At 38.9% G+C, this 15,285-nt stretch overlaps 1 protein-coding gene across 3 annotated transcripts in view; it reads left to right on the forward strand.

Annotated features, from left to right (window-relative positions):
- Positions 1 to 205: 205 nt before the first annotated feature.
- Positions 206 to 15,285, forward strand: part of SLC15A5 (solute carrier family 15 member 5) — a 31,374-nt gene continuing 16,294 nt past the window's right edge. The window contains exons 1-6 of one of the 3 annotated variants that reach the window (XM_040062345.2): positions 206 to 358; positions 1,987 to 2,495; positions 4,108 to 4,330; positions 8,388 to 8,557; positions 10,416 to 10,636; positions 13,101 to 13,287. In XM_040062345.2, the coding sequence (XP_039918279.1) occupies positions 2,180 to 2,495; positions 4,108 to 4,330; positions 8,388 to 8,557; positions 10,416 to 10,636; positions 13,101 to 13,287 (1,117 nt within the window). In that variant the 5' untranslated portion in view covers positions 206 to 358; positions 1,987 to 2,179. The remainder of the gene's footprint in view (positions 359 to 1,986; positions 2,496 to 4,107; positions 4,331 to 8,387; positions 8,558 to 10,415; positions 10,637 to 13,100; positions 13,288 to 15,285) is intronic. The other 2 variants (XM_040062346.2, XM_040062347.2) reach the window with 2 other exon arrangements.

Genomic DNA, 15,285 nt, shown 5'->3' on the forward strand with positions numbered 1-15,285 from the left:
CCGCAGAAGTGATTAAAAAAGGCAAATCAATAAAGACCTTACTGGTACATGGAGCTGTATGTTCTCTTAGCATCGAACATGTTAATCGGGTCCTGATTGATCTCTGGCTGTCACCACCACACCCTCGTTGATCCCATGCAAAGGCAATTCAAAACTAATCATGAAAATCCCTGCTTCCTGCTTTCTAGGGTATTTATAGGGCTCAGTCAAGCATTCCTTTTTCCCAGCTTGTAACCCCAAATTTGGGTAAAGGAAACCACATGAGGGCTAAGAGCCATCTCAGCTAGGAGCCCTGCTCTCTGTGCTGCTTCCCGTGACGTGAGTCACTGTGAACTGCTAGTAGCACCCATGAGAACAGGTAAACTTGGCACTCTAAAAGAAAACAGAGTATTTTACATTCAAATATCTATTGGAGCAGGAGTTTATTTGTCCTTATGTTTTCTATCTGATGTTAAAATACAGTTTTATTTACTTAAAAAGAGGAAAAATCATTTTCTTTATGAGCAGTTAGATAAAAGGATTTTCATGCAACAGAACATGTGTGCAGCTCTGAGGTAAAATATTTTTCTCTGACCTGTTTTGATTTGAGATTGGCTTCTTTAGGCTTTGGTGAAGAAACTAAGCTGAGTTATGCTTTTGATTTCTCTGGTTGGTTTGCGCAAAAGAGGATCATTTTAGCTATCATGGACCAGAAAACAGAAGTAGTTCTTGGTACAAGTCACAGCTGTTTTCATCCCCAACTGAATGTCTCTGAAAATTATGAGTTTTTTGCTGTCTGAGCTCATGCTTTAGACTTGCAATGGATTAAAGAATGTATTTCATTTTAGGAAACAACTTATTGCGACTTAGTTTCAAGCTTCAGAGTTTTTAGGCTGTGTGTTTGAATCATGGTTGCATTTTTTGTTTTGTCTTTTGTTCTTTAGGGTAATCTTGGAATCTTTATCCATACTGGTTATACACTATTGTGCTTCTGTTTCGTGATGTAGTAATTCTCATATTCTAAATAGATCTGAGGAGGCCAAATTTGAGTAGTTATAAGGGCAGATGGAAGCAAACAGCAGAACCCAGGTCTCAAAAATGCCATCAGAAACACTGAGAGCTGTGTTTAGAGAAGCTGTTTTCCCCTTGCTTGTAACACGTGTATGTATTTACATTTGCACAACCTGGATATGGGCTGCTTCCTTCTGTGGGTGGGAGTGTTTTGAACAGGTCTCTGATCTTAACGAGCTCCACAAAATGGAGAAGCCAACCTGGGAAATCAGCAAACTTTGCTGTGGATAAAGTAGCAGGAGCATTATAAAGCATCGTGAGCTTGGCTCTTCCTAATTCCCTTTCAAGGCTTTAATAGTTTTTGTTTGATATGGAAAAACACTGCCTGTGCCCCTGCCCCTTCTGGTAGCTACAGGGCAGAATCTGCCTTAAGAGAGAGTTGTGGACTAGGCTGGTCCTAGGATGCTCTTTTTACTTTTGATAATAAATTCAACTTGCTTTATTTTAAAATTTGTTTTTCTAGCTTAAACCTAGTAGCATTGCTTATTTTTATAATTACCTTTATCTGAATTTCGACCAGAAATAGAAAGAAATAGCACAATCATTGGATAATGTTAACCTTATAAAAAAAATTCCCTGTCTTTATCAACTTGCTGTTTTTCACTTGTTGTCTAATTAAAGTGTTGGATTATTTTAACCAAATTATTTTCTCAATCTGTTATTTGAATTCTGCTGAAAATGTTAGCTTTCATGTGTGTTTAAACCTTTATCTTTAACATACAGATTGAGTTTAGCATACAGTATTGGATTCACATAATTTAATAGGCAATATAATTCTGGGGAAAAAAATCTCATTCACCCCCAAGTGAACTAATTAAATAAACTACTTAACTTCCTAGTGTTGCCACATTCAGAAGCTCAAATGTTCATGTAGTTCTTTGATTATTTTGGGTTTTTTTTAAATACTCTTTGATCCTACATGTAATATCTCAAAAGTGACAGGTGCCCTAAGAAATTGTAGTAGCAGAGTGTGGAATTCAAAGCGAGAGTCTTACCAGCCTGCTAATGACAGTGGAGGAGCACAGAAGTATACCTGTAACTCAAGCTGATCGTCTCAAAAAATAAAAACCAGACAGGCACGCCTGACGCAGACAGGAGAGACACGCAGGAGAAGGGATTCTTGAACCACATGGCCGACAAGGAGCAGCCACCAGGGAGAAGTGGCCGTGCTGGGAAGCTCGTGCCTCGAGCTGAGAAGAAGCTGCACGAGGCTGTTTGCGTGCTGCTGGTGGAGCTGTGCGAGAGGTTCACCTTCTTCGGCATCGTGTGCAACATGATCCTCTTCTGCACCGCCAAGCTGGGCTACCGCAGCTACCAGGCAGCCATGGTCAACATGTGCTTCGTGGGCACCTCCACGCTGACACCCGTGCTGGTGGGCTGGCTGGCAGAGTACCTCGTGGGCAGGACCAAGCTGGTGTGCATCTGCATGTTCCTGCACTTCCTAGGTGGGTGGCGGCCTGGTGATTTTCCGTCGTGTTTTGCTAATTCTCTCGCAGAAACGCGCTCTGGAGCGTTGTGTTTGGCGTCTGTTTTCCCCAGCCTCCTCTAACACCTGATTACTTAGCTCCTCCTCTGCAAAATGCACTGCAGTGTTTTCACCTCTGGAGTTTTCTGGGGCAATGATTTCAACGATGTTTGCGTGTGCATCTCATGTAGCTGGTGCACAAGCTTGGCTATAGACAGCGGGGATGCTCAACTCTTAAAATTGGTCCCTAAGGTTATTAGTGCTTGGCACAAATGCAAGGCTTCAGTCAAAGGGAGTTCAGGAGCTGCTTCCCTGCTGTCAGGACTAAGATTATATGTAAAGGTACAAGACTTTTGTGTTTGGGAAAGAGTAAAACTGTTTAAGAACACACAATTACAAATTTTGCCTTAAGTATCCTAATACCTGCACTGAGTGCCTGCTTTCTATTGGCACGTTCTGAATCTTCCCTGGGTATTATTCTGAGCACTTTTTACAAAAAAAAAGCCCTGCTCAAACAAAATCCACCTGTTCTGTAGCAGGTAGGACATCTCCCATGCACTAGTTTGGCCTCCTACAGTAAGGAGGCTCTGTTAAATTAATTCTTTCAAATTAAACTAAGTTGATAGAAATGCTTCTTGCTTGAACCAGTTGTTGAGTAAGTCTGATTTCTGCCATAGCCAGCCACATGTTTGTTTAGACACACAACAAAGCAAGTAAAAAAAATCAGAGACATTCCTGAAATGTTCTTGAGCCAATTGCAAAGCCATTATTCAAGCAGTCTGGAAAAAATGCTTTCTGTTGTGTTCCACTGTTTCTCCCATGATATTCCGGTTTAAATCTATTTCTGCCGCTTGTCTTCTCAGTGCATTTCTTAAAGTAAAAGACTGGAAACACACAATTTGATGCATTTGGGTATTGTTTTAACTAGAACATTTCTTCCTTTGGTGATAAATCATTAAACATTCCTGATATGTTAAAGTTTAATGTGCAGTCATAGTAGTGGCTAATACTGGTGGTGTTGAAACATCAATATATTTTAAGCTTAGTGTCTATTAAAACTTGAAAAATCTATGGCTGACTAAATCTGAAAGACTTGCTTTTCAGACTAGAAGCGGCAAATGCAATTCATGGCCGTGATTCTATAGTTAAATTTTCTGAAGCTGCTACCAAAAAAAGAATAAAAAATAATGTTTTCCACAAAACTTTTGAGAATTTATTTCTTAAATTATGTTTCCCATTACAGTTCTGGGATTTTAGATTAAAAAAATAAAGCTGCATACTGCTGTGGGATGTTGTGGTTAATTGGTGGTTCAGTTGATGGAAGTCCCTGAATCCTTACAAGCACTTCAGAGGAGGTTTGGTTTCTCAGAGGTCCATAGTGGTATTGCTTTACAGAGAAACATCCAAAAAGTTTCTGCCTCTTTATAGAATTATGCCTCTCCCTCTTTATGCTTTTCCATTGTGTATCTTTGATTTTCCATCTGTCTTTTCAACGTACCTCCTCTAAAAATATAGATATCTATTTATACAAATATAAGTCCTATTCATCCGATTCTAATTCCTTTCAAGTGCCGGTTTTCTTTCCGTTCCAGGCACGGCACTGTTACCTGTGGTGTCATTCCCCTTTGAAGACGTCTACATCGACAGACGGCACATTCTTCTCACCCTACCCAAGAGGGAGCAGAAAATCGTGTTCTACTTTGCACTCCTCACAGCCAGCCTGGGAATAGGAGGCATAAGAGCTATCGTGTGTCCGCTGAGTGCCTACAGCCTCGAGGACTGTGGGCCAAAGGAGCTGCTTTCATTTTTCAACTGGTTGGTAATTTCACGTTGGCTAAATCTCTGTTGGGGATGATAGAGCGTTGCCTTAAAATACACCGCTGAAATTCAAAGATTCTGTGGATGGTGGGTTTCATGTTTCAGTTTCAACGGCAAAACTTTGAGATTTTGGAAGAGTCTCCAAGAGTTAAAACTTTTTCTTGACTTTTTCCTTTTGCTAGTAGATGATAATCTATTTTGACCTCCTAGAGAAGTGTTCAGTCAGAGTTTTCAGGATTAAACAATTTCCCCAAATACTCAAAAGACTTGCTAACCTTGTTGCTGTTGGAACAACACACTCCATTTGGTTTTCTGCCTTTTAACATGGCTATGCCTTGAGGATATTTTGCTGTTGCTCTCCAACAGTGGCAAAATTCAATGACATTGGGATTTACATCAGGGTAAATTTTTAGCAGTGACAGGCAGCAGTTGACCACTGGTTTGCTGGAAGTCAGGACTGCGAGCAGTCTCGCTAAACTCAGTGGCTAGGATCTGCTGCATTATTTCAGCTTTGTTGCTGCAAAGTTCTGGCATCTGGTAAACCACTTTGCATTTCTATCTTGGTTAAATTATTTTTCATTCTTTAGGAAAAATTGTTCTTAAAAATCAGAGTTTGGAGGGGTTTTTGGTTGTTGTTGTTTTATTTTGGGGTTTTGGTTGGTTGGTTGGTTGTTTTTCTTAAATTAATATTTCCTTCTCCATGCATTACCAGGGAGGTAATTTTTGGTTATTTGGTTGCCCTTATTTGCCCCTTTTGTAGCCCTATAGAGAGTTCTGTATATTCTGGTTAAACCATGCAGTGAGGAAGTTGCAGTGGGACTCTCCATATTCAAGGCCAGGTGAAAGAAAGCCCTAAACTGCCCCCTTTTTTCTCCTTTGCACACATGATTATTAAAATAAAAACTGAGCACATTTGCATATTAACAATGCAATGCTGAAGAATCAATGAAGATCTTGGTGAATCAGATCTTTCTTCCTTTGGGGATGACTTTCCTGGCTATTCTTTTTTCCTCCAATTATGTTAATATCAAGGAGTTGTGAATTAAATTCAAACTTCAGTGAATAAAGTAGCTTTACCAAAGGTGGATGAGACTGTTTTAGTTCCTTAGAGCAGATTCTGCCTCCTTGACCTCTGCCCATAGGAGAGAAGAGGAAAAAAAAAAAAAATCCTTCCTTTTTACTCTATTCTGAGTTTTAATCCTTAATTAGCAACATCATTTTGATTAAGTAAGACTCTGGGGGATTAAGACTGGAGAGCAATCAGTTGTTCTGAAAGATAGCTCTGGAGAGTTTATTGTACTGTGGTCTTAGCCATTCAGAATTGTGTTTAATCAAAGTGACATTTCTCAGTGTTGATTACAAAGGAGATATAATACGGATAAAGAGTTCCTTGGGGGAATCCAAATGGGTCAGTTCTTGGAACTTTGGAAATATCAAGTAAGACACATGTGCGATTCAAAAACGTTTAATTTTTACAGTGGCACCCAAGGAGGGGCTGTTGAAATGCAGTCTCATAATTTAGAAAAATGGGGAGTTCATTCTAGGTATTTTTAATCTCATTAAACCCCTCAGAATATAATCACTTTTCCTTGGTAGCCTCTTCTCTCTTGGTGAGTGTTTGTCGTGGGCTTGAATTTTAAAACTATATAAAATGGGTTTGCATACTCTTGATGAGTTTGAGTCTGGTCTTAGCCAAGTTCTGTTTAAACAATCAGAATTATTGAATTAAAGATTGGGTTAAAAGTCCTGGTTTCTAATTCAATTTTCAAGAAGATTGCTTGGTATATCTTAGAGCTTGGTTTCAACTTGCAGTATGTACTATGGCTCTGACCTTATAAATAAACAGAATATACCAATCTTAAGTGAAGAAGAAACTTGGATTCTGTTGGATTAAATTTTCCTAGGGCTTTCTGCATTACCAGGGTTACGGTTATGGACTGTTAACATTTTTCAGCAGGAGAGATGCATTGTCTGTGGGGGCAGAGAATGAGAGCAAAGGGTGCAGTGAGAATGAGCAGAGCTGTATCTTGTCTTACAGACTTGAAGTAAAAAAAACTGCAGAGAACATGGGACCAATGGTGTTTTCCATCCTCACTCTGTTTTGTTTACGCATATTGCGGATCAATTTCTGCCATCTTCCTCAATGCACTTTACTTGGACTTTTTGAAAAACTTGTCCTCTTTGGGATTTTTCCCCCCCACTTTGTTTTCGCAGAGAACTCCATAGTCATTCTGAAAAAACTAACCTCCTCCTACAAGGATGTATAAACATAAACAATAATTTTCAATAAGAATCAACTGGATGTTGCTTCTTTAGAGTTTTCACCACAAATGCATTTCTGTGAAATGTTTTAAGAAGAGTTTTAGGTTTATGTGGGCTTGTAGCATTGAAGTTTGTATCTGGACCTCATTCTTAAAACGAGTCTCTCAAGCTGGCTTTTGGCTCTCATTGTGAAGAGGCCTCAGAGTGCTGAAGCTTCAGGAAGGAGCTCTTCCCTGGAAAGCTGGACAGGATATTCAGTTTGATGTATCTAACTAATCTGCCATGGCCTGATGTGAGCTCTGGGACTCTGCACGTAATAAAGGCCAGAACCCTGATCTGCTGCTGTCAGTATGATATGAACACATCCCAGGATTCTGGTATGTGTCGATGTTAGTTCATCTCTCTTGTTTTGGCCGTAGGGATTGCTAAACACATTGGTTGGGGTTTTCTTTTCTTCTCACTTTTGTAAGAGGACAGGAACTTTACATTTCAGTCTTAAAGTACGTTGCTAAGCAGCAGTGAAAAATGAAAGTGTTCTCCTGTACTCCAGGGTTTTCTTTGGATGCTCCTGTTTCCAGTCAAACACTCACAGAGTCATGAAGAATGTCTGGACTTGAGGTAGCTCAGGCACACTTCTTTAGAAGGTTTGGAAAACAGCCACTGAAGCTTCTAACTCAAAAATTGTCAGTTAAGAATTGATTCAAAACTTTTGCAAGAGTTCCAGCCAAATGAGTCATGTAATTATATTTTTTTAAAAGCTTTAGTTGAATGGGTCAATATTTTTATGTACAAAATCCCTCCAACTGTGTCGTCATCGAGTAACATAACTCCAAATCTTTTGTCACTGAGAAGATAATACTAGATTCATTAGCCCAAATACTCAAGTTCAAACAGCATGCATGAGGCAGAAGTGGCACTGAGCAAGAAAATGAGCTTTGCTTCTTCCAGTAATATGCATTAAGCTTTGTAATTATGTATTGATGCTTATTTCACCTTTAAATGAAACCATTTTGCTATGGCTCCAGCAAAGGCAAAGGAATCTCTTCTTGCAGTTGCTTCCAAACTGCAGTCTTTGACACATTGGGACAGTACTGCTCAATAACTGTGCTATTTTCAGGGGTTCCAAACTGCAGCAGGCCTGTCACTAGTGTATGCCATCTGCTTCCAGGAGTGTGTGATTTATCCTTTGGATATCTTCTGTGATCAGCAGGGGCACAGTACTTACTTGAGAAGCACCTCGGCAACCAATTACAGTCTCAGAGAAAATTGTGTTGGGGAACTTCCTTGTCAAGATATTCCAGAAGTCAACAAAAATTCAAACTGAGCCTTCCAACTAAAAACTGATAAATCAAATTTTAATGTTTCTTACATTTTTTTAACATTTAATATTTCTTAACCAAAATGGTGGTGGCATTAAGATATTTCTCTCTTAAGCTTGAAGCATATGATTTGATGATATTTCATACATAAAACTTGTTACCAGATATTAAATGTGAAAATGGTAAATGTTGATGTATGTAATTAATGTCACCCACAAGAATATTTCCAGTACTAGACTGATAATTTGTTCAGCTCTACTGCTTTAGTACACTTACTTTAATCATACACCTCTTGGCGCTGAGACATTTGAGTGAAAATCGGTTTTAATTGCTGTGCTAATGTGTGCACGGTACTGATGCTGTCCACGATTACTATACTTAACCATGCCTTTAATTGGATGCTTTAATCTTCTGTAAAGGCTTTTATATTATTCAGCCTCTCCACTTTTCTCTCTCTTGTCTCTTTGTTACAGGTTTCACTGGCTGGTTAACCTGAATTCAGCAGTGGTCTTTGTCAGCATTTCTTACATCCAGCAGTCCGTGGCCAGGAATCTTGGCTTTCTTATCCCATTTGTGTCTGGGCTTATGGCTATGATCACAATTCACATGGTTCGGGGTGAAATGATTTACAAGCCCAAAGCAGGTAAGAGACAACTCTGTCTTAGGAAACCTCTTTAGAGATTACTTTTACAAAATAAATCAATTTGCATATCTAAACTATTTCTTCTGTAACTCTGCCCTGTTTGGTCAGAGATCCTTGGGTTTTAGCCCTCCAAAATCTGCATGTGAGAAATGATATCCATCCTCTGGAGATTCTGGGTAGGTTGTAAAAGTGGGAAGCAGTCTATGATAACCAAACCCATGTTTGTTTTCTGTCGTGTCAGGGCATGTGTCGCAGTTCTGCTGTGCAGGAAGAGGTGTCACATGCCTGCTGCTGGTGAAATTCATTTTGTCACATTTTGCTCAGCCTTTTGTCTGCCCAACCCCTCACATTCCAAAGGAGAGGAGATGGCTGGGACCATCTTGGAGACCAGGCCAGTTGAGCCAGGCCACAGAAGTGCTGCTGCTTTATTGAGCTCTCTGCTGAGCTTGTCATGGGGCACTCGGTGCATCTTCCAATTTCAAACCCCTGCAGAGCAGTAACACCACATTACTGCTTCTTATTCCCTTTTTGTGAGCGTCCAATCTCTAGTGTAGGGCAAAGCAAAATAATGTTCCTCTAACTTAAAACTTCTCATTACAAGCTCTGCCAATGAGTTGAGCTAATACCAAATTTCCTGTTATCTTTTATTTACTTCTGAAATTACTCTGCTTTGAGAAGAGCCCCAGGTCGGTTCCACTTGTTTTCTGGTTAGCTTCTTAGTCAATTCACTCTGGGATTCTGAACTTTTTTTGTTTTCTTTTAGTCTTTAGATTTGTCCATAAATAATCTAAGTCTGAAACTTAAACATCACTTATGATGAGCAGTGAGAATAATTGCCTGGTACAGTCCTACAGAACAATAAAAACTCTACCAATTCTCTAGTTTCAGGTTTTGATATGCTATTTCAGATTTTATTCTATAGTGGCAACATTCTGTGGATTAATAACACAGCCAGAGAGTTTTAAATGTTAGTTTATCTAATAAAATGCCATTACTTTAGTACTTTAAAGCAAGTGCTTCCAGTAGGTGTCAATGGATATTTCTAGAAAATTATTTCCACATCTGAGATAGTAGGGAGATATTTTCATTCTGTAATCTTAGTTCACTTTGGGTTTTGGAAAGTATTTATTTATAGATATTCAACTTATTGTCGTGCTTCAGCACTCAGAAAAGCATAGAAGTGCTATAACCCCTATTTTCATGGATGGCAGTTTGCCAAAGGTAAATGAACCTGCATTTCCAAGCCTGAAGCTAACAGCTTTGTGCTCATTCTACTTCTGTTTCATCTGAGAACCAAGCTGGCAATTCCTGAACACAGTAAACAGTCAGTAAGTTTTAATATGCCAAATATTAGACTGGAAACTCCTCCTTTGTCCTGCATACTGCTTGGAAGACCTGAGGTGATAATTCTGGCCTTGAAATTCATCTATGAAAATTTTCTTCAGTCATCAGCTGTTTTTGAAACTTGTTTTCCTCCCCACTTTGCTACTTTCCTCCCCTTGCTGCTGGACTTCAGCAAGCATTCAATAGACATTCAACAAATGGAAAGAAAAAAACAAAGGAAATTAATATTTTACCTGCCCAACCAGAGAAACCCATTGTGGTGTGTTAAATAACTGGTGCTGAAAGGCACTCTTCTCCGTGGCTGTTGGACAGGATTGCTTTTGTAACAAACTGGGTTCAAAAAAGAATTTTTTTAAACAAACCTAGAGTTCTTACCTTTCCTCTCCTGAAAAAGACATGAAGGTGAATATACCAGGTTATATTTTTCCCTCCTGAAATATTTTGTCTTGGCTTGTTTATCTTGACAGCAGGTAAAAAAACCGTACCAACGTCTAATGTCTCTGATTGCTCGCAGACAGTTCCCTGCTGACGACTTTCGGGGTCATTTTTAGCGCCCTGAAAACGTGCTGTGTGCGGCACCGCTACCTCAGCACAGCCGTGGCCAGCTGGCTGGACCATGCCAAGGAAAACCACGGTGGTCACTACAGTGAGGCTCAGGTGGAAGGCACAAAGTCACTCACCAGGCTCTTCCCGTTGTTCGCTTTCCAGATTCTGTACAGAATGTGCATTATGCAGGTGGGTGCACGGCTTTTAAAGAAAAACCTCGAAATGGACTCTGACACGTGTTTAATGCCATCTCTCTAGGTGTTTTTTTTTCCTAACTGTTGCTTTGCCAGCCGAGCAGCCTTGCAAAGTAGCTTTAATTGCCTAAGAATATAGCTTGATGTAGCCTCTGATCTCCTCAAATAATGAAAATTGACTTGGTCAAGACTCATTAAGAAGCTTGTGTGTGTGCTTGCTACTCCTTTCTTGGAACCTTTTAGCTTTTGTGTGAGAGTCCTGCTCCCCTTGCGATGCCGTGTCACAGTTACCAACACTGAGACTCAGGCTCAGTGTTCTCGAAAAATGCAATTTTCTTATTTCTCACTTTTGGGGAGGGGTAGAGAATCTTTATTTGCTGTTTTGGTTGCATGTTTCCCCTCCTGTTTTGACAGGATTGTGTGGCTGTTGTACCCACAGTGGAAGTGGGTGGGTTTCCATTTGTGGAGAGCAGCAGTCCTTTCACAGCCCCTCTGCCAGGCTGTGTGGTTCTTTTCACTTCTGAGCGGGTGTGTGTGATAGAAATGTAAACGTGTCAAGAAGCTCCCTAAGCTGACGCGATTCCTTAAGATTCCTTTCTGTCTGGATGATCCCAGCTGAGCAGGAATTGGAGGTGGATTACCCTTTGGCAACTGGAATGACAACTTTATGAGCCAGCGCCGAAATTCATTTTTTACCCATTGGTGTTAAAATGTTGCGTAAGGAAATTCTTACAAATATGTGGCACGTACTTCTTCATTGACACTTCCTCGTGCCATCATTCCATTTTCCCATCCATCTGCCTCACTCTTTCTCCTCTTAACTCCCCAGTTCCTCCCCTCCAAAACACAAAAAATCTCAAGCAGACAAAAAAAAAATTCAAAATCAACAAACTCACGTACGTGACCAAGGTTACGCATTAGTGGCCAGATGAAAATTCAGCAGATATTATCATTTATCAAGTTTATAATAAAGTATTTATCTAGAAAATATGGATGCCTTTCCACTGTTGAAAGATGTTAATCCTTTGGCAGAATTTCCAATAAGTTAAAGGCGCTTTCTCAAACTCAGAGATAGATCAGTATCTTTTCTGTAAAAATTAAGAGTGTTTTCTTCATATTATTAAGTTAACAGCTTTCAGTGCCTGTGATTCATGTTGATGATATTTTAATTCCTATTAAGAAGTCAATTTTTATTTGCAGTAGGCATTGGAAAAAAGGAACAAACAAAATTTGACTCAGTCCTAAAATAACATAGTTCTGTTGCTATTTATTCTCCCTTTTACAATTAATATTTCCTTTTGGAGGTGGGATTAAGGTGAAAAATATTTTTTGTTAAGAGTAATTCTTGAGGACTGAACAGACTCACAGTGGGGAAGGGTTGACTAAAACCATGGATGAGAAACCCTACACAAGGCTCAGTTAACAACTATACACTGATTTTTTTTCAGGCAGCTATAAATCAGTAATAGTCTACCTGGGTTTGAAATTACTGATCATGTTGAAGAGTGTGCAGGATGCTGCAACAACCCAGAAGTCAGTAAAAACAGAGACAGAATAAAGAAACCAGTTCTAGGTTGAGTTCTGTCATGACTGTGCTCTGTGAATTGCTCGAGTTGGAGTTTCCAGTCTGCAAAATAGTGGATAATGGCTCCCTGCTGCTCATGAAATTACTTAATCAAGCTTCCTCAAAAATATACCAGACAAACAAAAAACAAAAACACGGAAAAATCTGTGAATCTGTTGGTAGAAGCCTTCAGGGTTTTGATTTTACACTTTTTTATAAGCTCAGCAGCTCTTCTGTATAGCCTCACACAAGCAGGAGGAATTATTTAATTTTTGTAGTGAGAGAGTCTTAAAAATCTATTTAATTAAGTACTCTGACTGCCACTGGGAGGTTCCTCATCTGCTTCTTTTTGTCTTTGGTTTTCAGTTCCCCCAGGTAAAAGGAAGTCCTCTACAGGTGCTCTGACTGAGTTGCATTAAGCTGGTTCTAAGGCTGGACCCAAATCTTCATTCCTTGTAGCTTTTAAAGTGCTCCTAACCTGAGCACACAATCATAAGTCCAAAATCACTCTGTGTTTTGCAATTCTAAAATCAGATCACTCTGCATTTTGCTATTTTGAGATTCTGTTCTGTTGAACACTGTCTGGGTAAAGTGACTGAAGTTTTGGGTGGAATCATTTAGTACATTGGCTGATGGCTCTAATTAGAGGTGATCAAATAAACCTTTAGGCTGATGCTTAATTTGTTAAATGTAGGAGAAAATCTTATAAAAGGGAAATGTTCTGGGAGAGAACAATATTGCCACTCTCTGAAAAGCTTTCTTCACGAATGCTCATTTCCTTTTTCGCCAGCAGGTATTTGGTTTAATGTGACTTCTTCAGAAGGAAGAACTTGGAGACGTTTCCAAATATAGTGAAAACCTTATCCATGTCTTGTGGTTTTATCCTTCAATACAGATTCCTTCAGGATATTATCTCCAAACCATGAATTCCAACTTGCACTTCAGTGGATTTGTTTTGCCAGTTGCCGCAATGAACGTGATAAGCATCGTGCCACTACTGATTCTTGTTCCTATTTTGGAGTGCATTAACTCATGGCTCTTTAGCTCCAAGTACACTGGACATTCTCCAACAATTTACATTGGTATGTAAAAAATACAGGTGTTTGTAGAGCTTTAATATGCTTTTTGGTTTTGAAATAGAAATTTCAGTGTGATGGATGATCCTAGACCATTATATCTTACTATAAATGTTAAGAGGGACTTGTTTTGGGATGATGCTCAAAAATAAATATATTTCAAAGGAATTCTTGAGGAAAAAAAAGTCCTGAAAACACTTACTAGGTAGTAAGAAAAAAGTATAGGTTTTGTGTAGCACAGACTCCTCTGACCAATAGAGATTTTGAGGCACACTCACAAATAACTAGAGGTCGTCCTACAAAATTGGTATTGGAGAGAAGCAGTATTAACTATTTTTGCTTGAGAATTACTTTGACTTGGTTATCTTCCATATGTTTCTTTATCCATTAGCTTTTGGAAAGTTAATTTGCAATCCAAGTCTTTTTTAGAAATTAAAAATCCTTTCAGTTCGTTGCTCTGTGATACTGGAGAAATGTGTTGCTCAAAATGATGAGTTTGGATTCAGATAACTCAGTTAGGAATAAAGGCTTTGCTTTTCTATGATTTTTTTTTTTCTTTTTTTTTTTAATGCTGTAAGCGCATTGTTGTTAGGACTGCAGCTCATAAGAGGGAAACGATATTAGAACAGTTTCTTCCATACTCTGCAGTGGCATCATAAATGAAATTAAAGTATCTATTCTAATTCTGTATGTGCAATAGGATGGGTTTTTTGTTGTTTTGTTTTGGTTTTTTTAATGGATGAGCAAAAGAAAACATGCAGAAGACTGTGCCAAACAAATGGGTGTGTATCACTGGCTGCTGTTCCCACTGAATATTTCACAGGTAGACAGTTACTTGGAGAGGTACCGCCTTCCTTCCCGGCACTAGAATTTTCATTAGAATGTCTAATATGAGGTAATTGTTCAAGTGTTTAGTATTTTCATTATTAAAATCCTTATTGTACCCTCAGTCACAGCAAAGAGAGATCTCCAAAGGTGAAGCGTTACCTTTGTCTCACAGAAGCGGCAAAATAAAATCTTCCCTGTTGTAGATTGACACCCATTCCAGGGAAATTCATGGTCTAGAAGAAATGATAACTTTAATAAGAGTTGGATTACCTTCTTTTGATGCTGATATAGTTTCTTTTATTTATTTGTTTTTTAATTACCCCCAAACCTCTTATGTTCTAGGGTCTCTGCAGCGCTCTTCAGATGTCAGCTACATGTAGTACCAGCAGTAAAGCAGCTCCCATTCTGTATTCACTTAAAACTGTTCCCTCTCGTAGATACTCTCATTAAACTTCCTGCATTTTTTATCTTCCAGTCTGCATTGCAAACCTCAGATGAAAATATTTATAAACCGCTATTTTCTCAGTGTGCTGCTATTAATTCAGTGCCCCATGGCAGGCAGCACAGTGAGTACTGACACACACAGAGGTATTAATCTGACTAAATTAGCCTAATTAAGAGTGTTATTAAGTTTTATACAAACCAGAAGCATATAACACAGCAGGTTGCAATTAGCCTAGTTTTTAAAATAACATCTGCATTAAAACACAAAAAGCGCATTCAGATAATCATTTTCCTTTAAACCGTGGAAATTTCGAGTTAGTATTAACGTTCCATCCTGTTAATGTTGAACAGCAGTAAAATATATGCAGTGGTTTATTCTTAATAGGTTCATTTATCAAAATAGCCTCCTGTTAGGGGTGATAAACTACCTGAGGCACAAAAATACCTGTGAGTGCAGGCAATGGCTTTAGATATCCAAGTATATGACTGCACCTGCAGGTATGGTAGACCTCTAAGTGCCAATATTTTTGCCAACAGTTAATTAGGTTCTCAATTATTTTCAGCAACAAAATTGGAAGTATAAATAGGCAGTTGGTGTTAAGCCAGCCTATAACTATATTTTAATTCAACTCTTGTAAAGAAGAAGAAATTTAAATAGTTTTCTGGAGAATTTCAGCGTGTTAAGGATAACAGTTTTCAAGGATGAACTACATATACAACTGAATTATCTGA

This window comes from Hirundo rustica, chromosome 4, assembly GCF_015227805.2.
Source record: "Hirundo rustica isolate bHirRus1 chromosome 4, bHirRus1.pri.v3, whole genome shotgun sequence".
Taxonomy (NCBI): Eukaryota; Metazoa; Chordata; class Aves; order Passeriformes; family Hirundinidae; genus Hirundo; species Hirundo rustica.